The sequence below is a fragment of the Acipenser ruthenus genome, chromosome 39 (assembly GCF_902713425.1).
Source record: "Acipenser ruthenus chromosome 39, fAciRut3.2 maternal haplotype, whole genome shotgun sequence".
NCBI lineage: Eukaryota > Metazoa > Chordata > Actinopteri > Acipenseriformes > Acipenseridae > Acipenser > Acipenser ruthenus.
Genome location: NC_081227.1, coordinates 3774476 through 3792610, shown reverse-complemented (window position 1 = coordinate 3792610; position 18135 = coordinate 3774476). Strand labels below are relative to the sequence as shown.

Here is an 18135-nt window from a genome sequence, read left to right as displayed (position 1 = left end):
CAGTTGTAAAAGTGAGTTTTATTATTAAATCACAAACATACAGTTTTGGAATTCACACTTTTAGTTTTGTACAAGGGTTTGCAAATGGAACTCAAAACTTCAAAAAGAAAAACCAACAGAAGCGAGGGACCAACCACACCATCGATCTTGTTCTCAAAGTCTTTTGACATAAGTCGTTACCAGTTGGGTAATTGAAAAAATGAAACAAAAAAAAAAAAACCTTTTCTTTTTAATGCATTTCTCAAGCATTAATACAAAAGGTCTTTTAACACTGAGGCAATTGAGACAAGGATGGTAACTACATGAGCAGTGCCATCCTCAAGTTTTTTTTTATTTTTTAATAACACTGTTTCTGCCTTTTTAAAAGTAAGGCTTCACACAAAAGATGACAAGTGGTATTAATTTTTTTTTTTTTTTTTTTTTTTAAACATTCCCAGAGAACTCTACAAAAGATGGCTATGGCCTTGTGGTATATAGATGGTAACCGGTTTCTGCAAACATTTCCTGCTTCAGCAACCTTATTCAGGAAGTTTTTTTTCTACTCAGAATTGTGTTACTAGTTTAGGCACTAAATACATCATAAAAAAAAAAAAGTATCCTATTCTATTTTTTTTATTTATACAATCTAAAAAATAATATTCAAAATCTACTGGAAAGGCTGGCTATTTACAAAATAAACTTCCAGGAGATATGTTGTACATTTTCACAGGCAGTAAAAACAAAATCAATTACAGTCCTATTTCATGCAGCTAATCTTTTAATTTGTTTTAAAAGAACATTGTTGGAACTGTGCCCTGTGTAATTGAGATTGCGTATAGCTCTCAGGATCCTAACCAACATACAGAAATGTTAACCCTATAAGAAAGACGCTCACTGTAGGGTACTTTACTGTAGAGTAAAAATGATTCTGTTGGGTTTTGGCTCATTTTAAATCATGCAATGCATAGTTTCAGATTTTTACACAGCCACATTTTCCAGCAGCTGTGGGAATGCAATACCAGTTTTGTATTGAGCCGTTCTACCTGATAACTCGTGTTATTGCTCACTGGAACACAATTCTGCTCTTTTGAACATTTTATTGCCATGCAAGTGACTAAACCCAGCTTGTTCTTGCTGATAGTACAATGTGTAAGAGTGCTGGTCAGAACGGTCTAGGATACATAGTAGAACAATGCTTTCACAGATTCGGGTTACAGAATACAAAACGCTGCCTGCAACGAAAGGCACGTGAGAGGTATAAGTATAGTGCAAGTTGTATAATCAAATGGCTTATTGGTAAATACTAGTACTTTTGAGAACTATACTTTAGGGATTATGAGGTGACTGAATGCAGTATTGTCTTCAGAAGATCTACACAATGCTCAATGCTGACAAGCCATGCTGTCATTTTACATTCAGAAGTTGTGACACTGAAATGTTGCCATTTGCACTGTCTGTCTTGCACTGGATGTTCGTGTTTTATGTAAGGTTTGGTTGATGAAATAGCTGCTACTAATTCTATGAATGCTTGAAAGAGCAAGCCTGTTGAAACGCATCTTTGAATTGATTTTGTACGTTGCTCTTGCTATTCTGTGGTGTTTGCAGTCAGTCTGAATGGCTCTGGGTTCTGTTTCTCCAATGCTGGGTTCTCATTGTTCCCTAAAGCAGTCTCTTGCTTTGAATGGAATGAGGAAGCCTCTTCAGTCCTGGGACTTTAGCTTCTCCAGACAAGCTCAAAGCCAGGTGAAGGCAGATTTAGAATAATGATAATATTGGATCATCATAACCCAGACCCCTAGATAATGATTGCAAACACAGTAAAATAATACAAGAGTATAGACATGTAAAAAAACACACACATTACATTAAGAGCATCAAAATAGTGGTAACGCTGCCAGCAATCTGCACCTATTACTCTCTACTTCCATTGGCATCAAGTCACACAAAGAGCTCATAAACAGTTCATAAGAAGAGTATGAAACAAAAGCAACTCATAACATGGCAATTAAACCATGTAGTACATTTCATGCATGTGCTTGTATGCTTTAATAAACATTACACAGAGACAACCAGCACAATCATTCACTGTTCAGCATGAAGTACATGCCCTAGAAAGGTGCATTATTTTAGTTAATTTCTGTAATTGTAATACTTTTGTTTATTTTATACTAATTAAAAAAAAAAATAAGCCATCCAGGGAATGAATATCTTATATTTACACAAACAGTTAGCAGGCACAGGTGGTCACTTAAAATTAAGAACACACTGCAACGATCCAAGAAGACAGTGTCTACCTGAAACAAACTGGGATCCTGTGAACATTTCTTCCTTACCTCCCATAAGACTGTACATTAACAATATACATTAACCAACACTTTCGGGTGGTCCTTTACATTTATACCATCCATGCAATTCATCCATAGCTGGTAACACATATATACTCTAGTATTAAAAAGAAACTTGCAAATGCATCTTTTTATTACCTCTGTAGATGTAAACACCAGTAGTTAATTTCATATGGTGTAATACGGGTGTTTACAAACCCAATACTTTGATATGCTGTGGCAGTACTGAACAACATACAACCATTGTCTTTATTGGTTAACATTGTTAGATTTGTAAAATTATAAATCTTGCATACAGAGTGGTTATAAATGTGAAAGTTAATTTCAGAACTAAACTACGTCAAAAAAAAACAACTTGGATTTAGTGCTAGTATTATACAAGTATTATAAAAAGTAAAACTTTATCTATAGGCATTTTAAAATATATTCCATCAAAAATAGTTCGACTGAAACTTTGCTGATAAAATAAAAAAGGTACACATTATATAAATGACAACAGGTATTTAGCCAGATGATTTCAATATTAACATACGCTTTTTAAATTGAGCTTCCAAACCTGTGCTTGTACTAGAAGCTGACCTGCAGTGGTTGGGAGATTATTCTGATGGCGTGTGTGTGTGTGTGAGAGTACTTTTTTATTATAGAGAGCTACAATACAAAGCAACACATTGCAGAACAATTCTGTTTGACTGAATCAAGCAGGAGACTTGTGCTTCTGTCTCTTATTTTTTAAATCATATTTTAGAACCATCTGGAGCATTTGATGACACAATTACAACTTTAGTATACAGTATATTAAAATGTACTGTACATACCCGAACCTACAACTAAATTAGCTTGTTAACACGCTATTATTAACAAACAGGGTCAAAAGCAAAGACTATTGGTTTCTGTAGACCTAAAGCTCTGGATCTGCTAAGGAAAAGCAAGCGCTTAGTGCTGAGGTTAGTTGTTAAATAATAGCTGTCATCACCTTTGGCAAACTCATGTAGTTTCGTAGCACACTTCAAAAATACTTTTTTCACCAGCGGCTCATTTCGCTATTACACAAGCCAAAGAGTTCAATAAGGAGGTATTTTGCTTTTGACTTTTCTCCTGTTTTTTTGTCTTCTGTTCGCTGGGTTTTCAAATAACAAACGAGGACTTGTGTCGGAAATCTCCCTAAAAAGCAAAAAACAAAAACATGGAAACAATGTTGGTCCCTGTGATTTGGAGCAAATACTCTGCGGCAGAAAACACCAGAGAGCATGGATTTTACAAAACAATGTGCTCTATACATACAGAATGGGGATATTTTAGATGCAGAACATGTCTAGCACGGCAAAGACAACCTCCCCCCATAATCTAGCTCAAATGGAATCTCATTTTAACCTTGAATATTGTTTGATTCATGCTGCTCATTAAATCCTACCTCCTCCTCTTGCTTGGAATCCACTGCATCTCCTTTAGCAGGGGGTTTGTAACTGAAATAAAAAAAAAAAGAGTGAAACTTGTCCAACACAAATAAAGCAAATTCCTACACCAGCATACTTATTAAAATACAGTATGATGCATCAAAAGCACCACTGTAAATATACTGCATGTAATGTACACACCCGGGCGTACAACGTGGTCACTATGGACTTGGGGTCTTAAATACACCTTGATTTGGATTTATACTAGCGAAGACACTATAGGACCTTCAGGACTGGCAATCTTGACATGCTGTATTTTGCGGTTGGAACGGATGCAATGTTATCCTGACAGTACTCACTTTTTTCCTGTCTGCTGCTTGCTTACGAAGTAACCTCTTTTATATGCACAAGAGATCCCGATTGCTATCAACAGCAGAACAGTCAACACCACCAGCACGCCACCCACGATGCCCGCAATGTTAATATCATCTGGAAAGGGCACAGAGACACACACACAAACAGGACGGTGATTTGAATAATTCACAATATATGACGTCAAGAGAACTGACCTGTACCCACTGTAGCCACAGCTCCATAAGACGGCATTGCAGATCAATTCATTACCTAGCGAGGTAGCACCTCAGCTGGTGAGTTTTCAATTTCTGTTTATTTGCTGTGGGCCTTGCCTGTACACCAGCGCTCCCTTTTTCTTTTTGGATCAATCTGGAATTGCACCTGTTTCCCTGCTCTGAGAATGATCAACAGGTAGGATCCATCCTGGATCAGGTTTTTGTTTTCTTCTCTGTGGCATTTTTAACTCTTAATTGTATTTCATTTTTTTTCCCCCTTTGTCTGGCCTAGTTACTGTAACAGTTGTATTTTCTGAACATGATAAATAAGCTGTCTGAAGTATTTATTAACCGAGCAGCATTCTGCACCCTCCAAGACAATGGTTCTGCTATGAAAAAGCATTGCAGTCTGGTTTTATACAAGGAACCTCAAACCAGAATGCAAGGGGCATTCCTGGTTATTGTTGCAGTGCTACAACCTGTATTACTGTGGTTTTCCACCAGGGGTCAGTAGCAAAACAGGCCACATAAAAGGACATGGTCACATGCTAGAGGATTACCAGAACATTAAAAAATAAATGTGGGAAAACTGCAAAGAATGTATTTTGCAGTTTGTTAGGTAAATATGTGGATGGATAAGAACAATATTCAAGATATTCATAAAGCAACAGAAGCCGACAGATATTTTCTATGAACTGCAGTTTCATAAAGGTGATAAATGGGTATAAAAACTGGATTAGAACTTGGCTATAATAAAGTGAACTTACAGACTTCCATCAGCTGGGGCCCACACCGGGCCATTCCTGCAGGGTTCTTGGCCACACAGTAATACTCTCCGGCATCAATCTTCTTCACCTCACTGAATTTCTAGAAAAGAACGTGGGGGGTGGGGGTACAGAAAAGCAGGCTCAGCATTGCAAATTCTGCTCTTCAAAAAGACTTTCCCCTCAGCTGGGAATTCCAATTTCCAGGAACTATTTAAGGTGCTGATAACATTTAACCCAGGATCGCACTTGCTCTGAACAACCCAATTAGGATCCCTGAAACCGAGCCCCCATTCCAGCGGGAGATCCAGGGTTCTAAACTTAGCAAGCACCAGCAACTGGGGTAATGACAGCGAAACCCGCAGTGCGATTGTCTCGTGTCAGACCACGTGGTTAATAATGTGCGCCACACCACTCAACCTGCACGTCAGGTGTCTCTGTCAGCCCCTTGTAATGGAATGAACCAAACAAAATGAGTTCTACTGGCTGGGAAGGACAGGACTGCAAGCACAGCTTTCCTTCTGTATTAGGGCAGTTAGATTCCATTTCCTAAACATTTAAAACGTGATCTATTAAGAGTGCTGTTACTTTTTATGACGCGCTACAACATTAAGACTAGATGTGCACAACACTGATGTGTAGACATTCATATTCAATACTTCTGTATAAACACTACAGCTGACCTCTATCTGACATGCGTTACTTTGACAATGGTTACACATTTAGGAACAATACTAATCGTTTAACACTAGATTTAAACTTTTACCATGAATACAGGCCCTGCAGTTTACAGCGCTATAGAGAGTATATGATGTAGTACCAGAGTCCCATCCTTGGGGTCCGCTGTGTAGGAGGAGTTGAAGAATTTGGGGCTGCTCTTGGGGTTGTCAGGAAGGGGCTCGTTGTCACGGTACCAGTGGTACGTGGGCAGTGGAAAGCCCTCAGTCTCCACACACGTCAGAGATGCAGACTTCCCCACGGGCACAGACTGGGGCACACTGCACCTCGGCACCACTGGCTTTACTGGGAGCAGCAAAACGAAAAACACACACACACCATCAGGCCACCTTCAGACTAGCTGAATTCTTGAACACTTCTACTTTGCCATATAAAAAAATATATTATAATGAACGAACCACCATTCTGCTCGTCTCAGCGTGGCGAAGCATTTGTTTTTGTACGTATCTTTAGCAGCTAGCAGTGATCTAATGCCGTTCGGAAGGTTTTGCTATTAAAAGACAGGACTGAGGCCAGATTCCTGATTCCCTGCATTGAAAAGCGAGACCCCACTGAATATCCACGCCCTTATCACCATGCCAATGGACATTCTGGAAGGGCTTCACTTTCCCTCATAAGGAATTGGATCACAGCTCCTGTTTCAGTCCTGTCCGTTTCTCTCAAACCCACCCTCGCAGATAGAATTAGTTATGATCAAAACCTTGGAACTGGCTGACCGCATTACACAAGATCAGCTTGCAATATGACTATACTTCTCCGAGATATGAAAGGATCGAGACACACATATACAGTGTTAACAGAAATGCCTGGCTGTATACAACTGTGGCTTTTTGTAAAGGTCATACAATCTATGCAATTTAGTTATTTTTTTCATCCTGGTAATTTAAAGTTAAAAATCTAAAAAATAACAAGATAAATTAAACGTTATTGTTAATATTAATGTGACGTCATTTCCATTGGATACAAAGTACCTTATCTGGAGGAATTTCATATGGATGTACCACATCAAATGTTAGGGTCTACTATATATTATCGTATAAGATTCTGTTTGAGAGCTATATTCTTGCGCAGTTGAGCCTCTGGTGCAAACTCGTTGACACACACCTTGTACTGTTAGCTCAATGGACAGCTCGTCTAATTTTTTCTCATCCAGGTGGGCTGACACCTCACAGCGGTAGGTGGCCGAGTCAGTTCTGGTTGTGTTGTGAATTACTAAAGATGAGGTCCCTCTCAACTCCGCTCTGTTCTCCAATGCTCCTAATAAAAAAATAAAAAAACAAACTTTACTACAGCAATATGATATCAACTGTCTACAGTGTGGTGCTAAGAACATATGCATCTATGGCACAGCATTAAGAGGATCAGTGTTACTGGTACAGAAGACAATAGATTTCAAAGCCTTGGTTTACCAAGCGATGCGCAGTGAAAACGAAATGTTTGATTCCGTGTTCTACCCTGATAATGTAGATCTTTCTGAACTAAAACAAGCCCTATTTTCAGTTCAACGTACCTGAAATTTTACCCTGAAAATAAACATAGGTGGTGTCGCCACCCCGGAACTTTTTCCACTCAATCCTGGGGTCAGGAGTGGAAATGGACTTTATAATGCAGGACAACTCAACACCTTGAGAATGAAGAGAGAACGGGAGAAAAGGGTCAGAGCTGCTCAGCTAAGGCACATGGGTAATTATAGTACTGCACACCCAGCTTTATATAAACTCTGCAGGGATATTGCAGAACGGAAGGCATAGATATAGCACACATGAGTTATTCACAAGTCGGTTCAAATTAAATGCAAGCAGTTACACAGTAAGCTGTAAGAATGGATTACAAGTTCTGTGCAACTTATTCCTTGATCGTCCGTCCACAGTCCCACATGCACACTTAGTAGTTATCATTTTACCACCTGGTAAACTATTACAAGGGTATACCTGCTTTTGCATTTCAGCTTTAAATTTGTATACTCTTTCACTCAGCAAAGTTAGCAAAATGTGATGTGATGATGTGTCCACAATGAAACGTGTGCCTCCTCATTCCTGACAGCAGGTGGCGCCACTGCTTTTGTGCAAGCATTGCTGTATCAGTACTCACTCTGGAACTCGTTCACGACAGGGTGCTGGTTATTTGAAGTCAGTTCCACTGCCATTGACCTGCAGCCTTCAAGACAAAAACAGGGGAAATAGTTCATAAAACAGTAAGCTCTTAGCATGGAATACTGCTGTGGGAGCCTGGCTGACTGTATTGTAAAATGCAATACCTTTCAGCATTTCAGTATCTCTCAGTTTCGAAACTTGTCTTGGTATTTATAAAGAATTCCCACATGCAGCAGTGGAGTCTTTATTGTTGTAATGAAAGCTTCCTTCCTCACAGCGTTACAGTACATGGCTAATTCCGAGCATTCACAGTTAGTTGCCAGTGAGAGCTGTGCTCTTGCCACACAGTGTCGGACACTTTAAGGCCCACCGAAGCACTGGTGCAAGTTGCTGTGATCTTTAGTTCTTTGCAGTGCACCTTGCAGATTGCAAGAGGGGTCATGTACAGTACATGCGGGGACATTGCTCAAGTTCAGCTTGTACCATTTACCAAGACATCTACATTTAGAATGGATGAAAAACACACTGTGGAAGTGCTAACCTTTCTTTGTACATGGAAAAAAAAAAAAACTGGTACAGTATTTGTCACTGAAAGTTTAATGGTCCTACTACAGATTTATTTTATTTCTAGGAATCTTTTACATAACCAATGCCCCCCCCAACCATGTCTGTTAAGATCCAATTTCTTTCAAACTGCAACAGCATAAAAAAACAGATACAGTACTTAGAGAAAGCAATATTTTCTAAGCTCAGTGCAAGAATGAATGAATTATTTATCCAGACCCCAAAAAATAAAAGGTTGGAAATATAGCGCAGAAAACACTGACATCAGTCAGTTAGAGACAAGAGTCTTTTTTTTGGTTTTTGTATATAAATCTAAAGACTTTATCGTTTCTAAACTTTCATGGGTTTAAATAAATTGATCAGCTGGCAACAAAGAGTAATCTCTTCTACTGTACTTTACCCCCACAAGGGATTCTGAAATCGGCTGTATTTTTTGTGCTTATTAATTATAAGTTTAGACGTTTGGTTGCTGCAGTTCTAGTGGATATATTTAATTATAGCCAGTTCGATTCTTCAGGGGGAAGCAGATGCTCCTCTTTGAAGTGAGTGTCTTGTGCCTTCTGGTGCAGACAAGCTGAAATTCAGCAACACAGCAGGCCTGCTGCAGAAAATATGACAAGACAGACACAGTTATGACAAGACAGACACAAAACAAAACGGAAAGCGTTGGAGCCGGAGGGAAAGCAGCCCTCATACCACACTGACACGCAGTTTGCTATTTTAAGAACTATTTAAAAAATAAATAAATAAATAAAAAATCACTTCAGCTAAAATGTGTGTAAGAACACAAATGACTTTGTTCAACGTGTCTGGTATAAAAAACTGCACAACAAAGACACCACCAATTCAAATTAGTATGATAATTCATAATTCTATCCGAATGTCAAAGTTTTGTTTTATCCATCCCCATGTGAGCTAGCCATGCATGACAGGAGTGTAGCCATTAACCTCTCTCGCCCTGCAACACTCTCCCACTGGTCAATGTAAGAAATATCGCTAAAGGTATCTGGTGTTTTTTTTTTTTTTGTTTTTTTTTAAAGGACAGCTTGACAGTGTCTGCATTCAGTAGCTCTGTTCCTGACACTGGAGCTTCTACAGCATGTGAAATGTTAACCAATTTTAATTTGGAAGGACAAGGTTCCTGAGCAGATCTGCCACTCATTCCCAGCAGCCTTGCCCTGTAAGATTTAAAGTCTGAGGTGGTTCAAGCCATCCATGTGCAAAGCAAGCCCCACACAAGGCAGGTGCTGCCTGCTGGCCTACATTCCCTCTCCTCCTCCCCTCTTCATGTTCTCTTTGGCTGACAGTCTGTGTAAAGTTTGAATCTTTCTTTCCCAGTAAGCACGGCCGTTTTTTTTTTTTTTTTTATTTTTTTTTAACTAATCTCAGTGTAATGCTTCTCAAAGCTCTGTGCATTACAACACCTCATCAGAACAAAAAAATATGACAACCAAATGGTTAAGGAAAGGGTCATGTTTTTATTTATTTATTTTTCGATGCACAATATAGGCTTTTCTCTACCGTACAGCATTTCTGGCTCCTTCTTATAAACATGTTAACTGTTCTGTTATAAGCTCATCTGTAAATCTGACAAGCTCCTGAACATAAACAATAAAAGTAAACAAGAAACTGCATTCATTTCTCTCGTACTCTCTCATATCGAGACTGTTACATTCATTACAAAAGTGCTTCTTCTGAAACAGTACAGTATATAGCCTGACTTTGGAGTTGAGAAGACGAGAGAGGTTACTCTTTTCACAGTACCTTACCCTGTCGGCTGAAGAAAGCAATCCCTTCACAGCAATGTAAAATAACTATACTGTAGGTGTGACTTAAGAGAAAAATTAAAAAGGCAGCTAAACCTTCTGGGCCACCAGTTGGTTTTATGCTGTACTGCAGTGCATCCCATTTACTGTGAGGAATCACTTGTTTTTTGCAACTTGGATGTTGTGGGTTTCTGTTGTACTAAAGATCCCCTTAAATAAAGCAGCACAGCATTCTGACCAACAAAAAAAAAACACATGGTCTAGACATCGCGTTCTTAATATGGCCAAAATGTACACAGCCAGCATATCCTTAAAAGGGCTGTGTGATTGCAGCAGAAGCAGCGTTCGCGCTGACATCAACACTGCTGCTGCACCCGAGGCCTCAATACAGCCATCTGCAGGGAATGAAAAAAGAAATACTCTTGCAATGCAAGTGTGGCTGGCTACCCAGAACAGTGTGTGTTAGTTCCCTGCAATGGAACATTAGTTTGAATTGTCCCACAACAAACCTCTTGATTTGTGTACGCGTATTACACTAAATCCTCAGTCCTTCGAAGATAATCTTGTGGGATTAGATCAATCACGATAAACACAAAACCTGACGTACAGTAAGAGCAGAAACAACAGACACTTGGTCCATTCCCAACTGCTTGTTGACAAGTGTGCTCTAGCCTACAAGTGTTGGATATTTAACATCATGGAAATCAAAGAAACTACAAAATGATTTTGCAAAAGTCTACCGGAATCCAGTACTTCAGTATTTCATGCTAGATCTTGAAATGTCACATTTTTCAATTTTTTTCAGTTATCCGCCAAGTATATGGGAAAACTACAAAGCGGTATGTAATTCAATATGTTAACGTAACATTATTCAGCAGGTTTCATTCGACTTTATGAAGCAAAATGTGTTCATGCAAAACTGCTGGCTATAGCTGTATAGTATCCTACTGCAGCTTAATATTCCTGACTATTGCAGGAGATCTTACATGGCAAGATCTGAACAGTTTCTTCTTGGGCACAGTACTTGTTCTTCGTGGTAATACAGTAAATTGCTTTGGTAAAGTGACAAATGTATCGGGAGACTCATACATGTAAAAATGTGCTGTACTGATGTACAGTACAGGGCTAACTGATTCAAAAGCAGGATCTTCAAACAATGCCTTTTTCAGAGTTCAAGGGAGGCCCGGGATTGTACAGTAGAGCCAGTGGAGAGGTATCGTGTATTAGAACGACACACAGCTGGATTATATTCCACTGCCGTGACCTTTCTTACTGTGTACAGCTGGCTATCAGCGGAAACATCCTCGTAAGTCTCTTCATCCTTGCTGTATATACAGTACAGTGCAATTCATTACTGTAGAAATGACAGTACATGGCCAGCAAAGCTTCAAGCACATAAGCACAAAGGATTATCCTTTCCAAAACACTAAGACAATTATTAGGGGTCTTACGCTACATTGTAAATCTGCTTGGGTGGGGATTGGAAAAAGGACCTTAAGAGATTTGAGAATCTTTACAAGTGGTATTACTGGACAGTACGGTGCAGTATTTTACTGTACAAAAACCTACTTGCTGTACAGGCAAGGGATCCTAAAGTTTGTTGAGATAAAACGAGCTGTAATTGTTTTTGCAAACTTAGCCAACACTATTTTCAACACGCCAAACATTTCCACTACACATTAGAATATAACAGAAACACATTTTACAACGTAATAAAAATAATAAATAATTCAGCTGCCTGTATTAGTTTTCGCATATAACACAAGGCTGTCTTAGTACATTCATGGTATTGTCTGCTCGATTAACTAACCTTACAATAGCGTTGATCACTGCATGGATTTGCCAGTACACAATTAATTGCCTGAACAAAAACAGCTTTCTGTCTGTTTCGAATGCATGGAATTCAGAAGGTGCTGTGATGTTTCTTATACATTGTTCTGGTCTTGTGGGTTATTTCTCTGAGCTGCACTCAGAATAAAGGGGCATTCTTTGTGTCAGAGCACAACAACTTGCTGTTCCAGCAAACAGTTCAAACATTGTCTTGCAGCTAATTTGTGGGCCTCAGATTTAAAATGAATAAATAACAAGCACCATAAATGTTTGAAAAGATCTGGAATATAATTCCAGACCTGACCTTGTCTAAAAACAAACGCTTAAAGAAATGTGTTATTAGGAAGGAGAGACCATTGGGTTCATCTCTTTGTTCCCAGAATGTTGTGACATAGTTTAAGTGCATTCTTAAAATAGCTGCCAGTCTGTGTAATGCACACTACTGTGCTGCTGCTGAATATAAAATCCAAGTCCAAAGTTTGTTTGTCCAAATTATTATAACACTTTATAGGTTATTACTACAGCTTAACGTAGTTCAGCAATCATGTCTGAACTTGCACCTAGAATACACATTTATTATACAACATTATTCTGTTTTATTGCAACATGAACAGGCACCTGACTTTAAAACTGAACTTTACATGTGCAGTATAGAAGTCAGCAACAAAACACCCAATACATTTTCTTTCAACTGTATGTATTTGATATTCATACATGGTGATGTTGGCTTTTTCAGCACGCATCCCTCTGTAATTGAAGCATCTATAATGTGTTTGCCCTGAACGTTTCACCTGAGGTCAGAGCCGTGTTTCTCAAGCCTGTTTTTTTTTTATTGCTTAGTTTGAAGTTACAAAATCCATCTGAGAGTTCCCTGTCTGGCTGATTTGATCACCCCAAGGGTAGCTGGACCTGCTTTCTTTACAGTTCACTGCGTCTCAAGTCTGTGAAATCTCTGAACTTTTCTTTTGTCTGTTTCGCTGTTCTAATCTGCTCCCCCTGACTGTCTTACTTGAGTCGCCTGTTAAAGTTTAAGCCCCTTGGATTCTGCTCTGCAGATCTGAGATGCTTCACAAGGCTGGTTATAGTCTCTGAGATAATACAGTAACAGGGCATGACTGGTGTTTTGGCAAGATCCCAATACCTGGGGCAATTAAACTGTGGCACAGTTAAATTTCCCCCTAGCTTAGCCAATTCTCAGGTCTCCGTTCTGCTGTAAATACTGCAGCATGAGTAAAATGAAAGTACTTAATGTGGTAGACAAAGCTAGAACAAAAACCCAGAAGAAAGCAGGACTCTATCCTGTACTACAAGGAATATAAAATAGTGACTTTTGCCTGCAGAACGGTTGACTGTGCTCTGAAGCATTTGGATGGGACCCGAAGATTTTCTTCTAGTTATAATTTTTTTGGGAGCCGACAGGAACACTCTCATGTCAGCATCGAAGTAAAATTGAAATATTAAGCTAACCTATTGCTTTTATTAAATTCTAAAGGTATATTTATTTCATTCCGGAAGGTTTGGAGTACTGTAAGATTGTGGACATTCTGCTACCCAAGCTGGTTCGAACTTAACCATGCAATGTTCTACGGGTGGCGAGCTGGTACAATGCAAGCCTCATTTCAGTGCAGACCGCTTGTGTGATAAGATCATTATCCTGTTTTGCACAGCTGAGGAACACTGCTGTTCTTCTTGTTTCTTGTTTAAAGCAGTCATACTGTACCACAGCTCTGTTGCCTGACTACTTGTGAATCGGAACCTTTGTTCTACGGCCCAGTTTCAGGCTGTGGGAGTGAATGAGTTCTGAATAAAGTCGACAGTAGCGTGGCAGCTAGTATTGTGCATTGTGAATTAAAGCCTTATAGATCTACAGGAAACAAAACGCACCTGACCCAAGAGCATGCATCTTACAAGAGACAGATTCAGTACGCTTTCGCTCTAGTGAAAAGTTTGCAAAGTTATATCAAGGACAAAAAAAATACAGCAGCACCCACTGCTCCATTCCAGGTTTTATTATGAATTACTCACTCTTAACCAGAAAAAGGCATCTTATAGCAGCACAGTAAAAACTCTTCAATGGCAGTTCAAGCCCTGACATTTCAAAATGATTTGTAAATGTTATTTGAAGAGCTCCTCGTCTCACTGGCCCTCTCATTCATACTGTTGTGTAAATGGATCTGTAGGAGATTGAACCCACATCATTTTGTAAGAGCTGATGACATGCATTCGCTTGGAATAAACACTTTAAATGTTAACATTAGTTAAACACTGGAAGAGTCCTGGGATTAAGACAGAGTTCACCGGTACACGGTTTTATAAAGAGATTGCATGAAATACTGTACTGTAGGGCAGAGCGACAGCAGTTAAAGAAATGTGTTTCTGAAATACTACACAATTCACATCGTCTAATCTCACTGCACCTACGCATGACTCATCAACAGTGCTGTACTGTACTCACTGTGGGACTATCGAGATGAAAGGTTAGCTTTTCTACTGCATTTCCTGGGACTGTACTGTAATCCTGCAGCCGGCTCAGCAGAAGTGTGGACTATTGTAACTCACCCATTGATTTATCTTAAAAGGAAACCCTGAAATGATCCTCTGTAATAAATGATTTCAAAGCTGTCACGACAGCAACTGACCCAGTTGGGCACATAACTCAATGAAAACTTGCCCGCAGCCTAATTATTTTTACAGATCAGATTAACTCACAAAATGAGTGGACTCAGGCTAATTGCAATAATAATATTAGCAACCCCAAAGCTCTACAAAGGCACCTCAATAATAACCCTCTGCCCTATCATTCTACTTTGTAAAAGCCACGGTCTGATTTGAGTTAGTCTTATCTGCTTAGACTATAAATACACAAACAGGGTTGCACTTGCTTTGTCTCAGCAGTCCCACTGTGTTTCTCAGATAAAGGACGCAACTCCCTCCAGAAAGCTCAAGAATAGACCCCCCCACCCCTCCGATTCTGCACATCAACAATGCCAACGTACCAGGAAACAGAGCCATGATGACGGATTATTTAGATTTTCATGCAGCAAAGAGAAGGTCAATCTCTTCATAATTAGCATGGTAAGCTTTTGTTCACGGACAGCTTCCCAAGCTAACTGCCACAGCCCTGATGATACAGTACATTGCCCTGCCACAAGGCTGAACGTGCTCAACCAATAGACTGACTTATCTCCCTTAAGCGTTATTAGATAATCCTAGTCTTGTGACAATGGATTGAAACGTCATTGACATGTGTATGTAAAAATGGGTATTGTACTTTAGAAGAGAAATCCACGTGTTTAAAGGTGCAGTAAACCCTTACAATGTGGTCAGCTACTGTATACTTTATCTTATGCCTCGCTTACTTTGGGATACTAAAATCCTGGTATGGTATCTGCCCCCTTTGTAGACAGCATTGCTCACAGGATTTCAATGCCTGATATACAGTAGACTACACAACGTTCTCAGATGTCAACATAGTACTGTATGAGAGACTTTGGAATGGTAACGTTTAAGCTAGGCGTGGATTTACATCTTTCGCTATGACTGAACATACTGCCCGTGGTCTTTAAAAGCAAATTTACAGTAACTACATTTACATTTTGCCTGGACAGATACAGCAATAAGGATAAAAAAAAAACTCCCGACACTACCTAGAAACCCGCCCCCCCTTGCGCCAAGCCTACCAGACTAGAGGGAGCCACGGTGCTTGACGCACTGACGCGAGCGCTGAGGGAACTATTTCACTTTGTACAACAGTTGTGTGATGTGGTAGCCAGGGTTTATTAATGGATATTAAAAAAGAAGTAACATAAAATGGGTAATAATGGGATTGAAACCAGGCTAGAGCGCTTGGTCAGAAATAACTTCACCAGACAAGGTCAGGCACATTGCTTTGTTGACACCGCAGACGTCTGTAGCATGCCTATGAAATAAGAGAGGACCAGCGTGCAGTAGGGATTATTACAAAGGACCAGGTTTTTAAATCTCTGCTCAATGTGTGAGCCTGGGGTTTCAGTCAGTTAGTCACCTTGCGTGTGAATTTCTCCACCTCTACTATAGGCACGTGTCTGCAGGCATGCAGGCATGCAGGCATACGAGACCACGCTGTGAACCAGATGTGACTATCCAGTTGTTAAAACCACTCCTTTGGAAAACTGGACCATTCCAAAAGCTTCTGGATTCAATACAAACAGACACCGCAGCTGAGCTACTCCATGTTGCTGTGCAGGCGATCTCCTGGACACCCCCCATTACTCCTTATGCAGCTGTTTTATTCAAAGCTTCTGGGATAAAAGTTAACAAAAGATATTCACAACTTGTTTCCTCCTAATGCTACTCAGCGCAACATCATGACGTTTTTTTTTATTTTTTTGCGGTTTACTAATGTTTATTTAAATCAATAACAAACACATTTAAATGACTGTTGTTATTAGCCTCCACAGTTGGAGTCTAAAATAAATGAAGTCTCCAGTGACTAGACTCTTGAAACCATGAGCAATTTTATTAGGCTGTTTGGCAGTCCCACAGAAAGAACACAAGACTGGTTCAATGACAGTACGGTACAAGAAACCATGCTTGTTAGTTTCCCTTTTGTCAAGAAATGTATGATGTTAAAACCAATACTGATACTGTAAGTACTTTTAAAACAACTGTAAAACAAATCCAGGTTAAATCCAGGTTCCAATGGCTGAAAGGGATTCAAACATTAAGTCTGCTGGCAGTTAGCTTGGAAACTAATGTGCTCGATTCACATCAGACAAACAGTGATGGCTTCAACGAAAGCAAGACACTGTGTAGTACCTGTACAGTAAGTGAGAAATTAACATCGCGGTGCAATACAAGTCTATCTGGCTCACAGTCTGTCCTGCTCTCTCTGTGGGAGTCCAGTGCAGGCTTGGTGGTTTGCAATGGTATGCCTGATAATTTGAAGCAGTCAGAGCTGTCACTGAGCTATTCTTCAGCCCCGGTGTGAATAGGTTACCAGTTATTTTTAGAATCTGTCAGCACTTAAATCAAGGCCACACAATTAGCTAATTAGTTGCAGTTCAGGTACAAAGCCCAGGCTTAAAACATCTTGCAATATGTTTATCATGCCTGCCTATCAACACACTGAAACGACTCTGCTCTTTATCTCTCAGGGATGCAGGGAAAGTGCAAATAAATCCCTCCATGAGATAACACAGCATCAGCATCTGACACCTCTCTTATTTAAAGCAGTGTGTGCATTAAGACTTTGCAAATCCCTTCGTTTCACATAGGGAGATATTTGCATATTGTAATATGCTCCTCTACACTCTAGCTGTGTAAGCTGATTTGGTCTTCAGTAGCGTACTCTATGTTAAGGGTACAGCTGTAAACCTACGCTTAACACACTTTAGGCACTTTAAATGGTATTCCATTTAAAATCTCTTCCACAGTACGTTTTCAATATGTTATTAGACTTGAAGGAGTGCGGAATGTTGCACAATTCAAAGAGTAGCTGGTTACATGAATCCACTACAAGACCGTCAGTGAATTGTCTTGCATTCTCAATGATAGAGTTACAGCAGGCTAGTAACACCTGACAGCCCACTCTCTGCAAATACTTCACATTGCATTCAGTGACCCCTGCATTAAACCTAATTAGGAATGTAGTTTCCCAGCCTGGTCTTCCAGGCAATATGGAATACATTGATTTTCTATTTACAGTAATATCATTTTCAAAGAAATCTCTCAGAACGTCCTTTTTGGGGACGGGCAGTATCGGGGTTGGCTTGGGAGCGTGTTAGAAGAGCTGTCCTCGGAGCGGAGTTTGGTTTTAAATTTGGATTTTTGTTCTTGTTTGAATGACATACTTTGCCGCCACCTGTTTTCCAAACTTTCAGACTGTAAATGAATACAGGATTTCAATTCTTCAGAAGAAATGCATTTCTAATTTCTAATGCATTTCGGTTTTACTGTATAATGGATTAGAAAAAATAAACCAGTCATATCACTTTAAAAATACAAACAAACTGAATAATTATTTCCTTTTAACCAGGGTATGTCGCTCTTTATCCTTCCTCGTTGATAATGTTACCCATTTTGGAAATATAGATCAAGGAGTACATCAGGTTC

The 18135-nt window shown here is 39.5% G+C and overlaps 1 protein-coding gene across 1 annotated transcript in view; it reads right to left on the bottom strand.

Annotated features, from left to right (window-relative positions):
- LOC117397402 (junctional adhesion molecule 3B-like) overlaps positions 1-18135 on the bottom strand; it is a 32605-nt gene continuing 14470 nt past the window's right edge. The window contains exons 2-9 of the mRNA XM_059009660.1: positions 7881-7946; positions 7300-7413; positions 6894-7046; positions 5872-6074; positions 5055-5154; positions 4078-4207; positions 3736-3787; positions 1-3485 (exon numbers count right to left, since the gene is read on the bottom strand). Coding sequence (XP_058865643.1) covers positions 3450-3485; positions 3736-3787; positions 4078-4207; positions 5055-5154; positions 5872-6074; positions 6894-7046; positions 7300-7413; positions 7881-7946 — 854 coding nt within the window. The 3' untranslated portion in view covers positions 1-3449. The remainder of the gene's footprint in view (positions 3486-3735; positions 3788-4077; positions 4208-5054; positions 5155-5871; positions 6075-6893; positions 7047-7299; positions 7414-7880; positions 7947-18135) is intronic.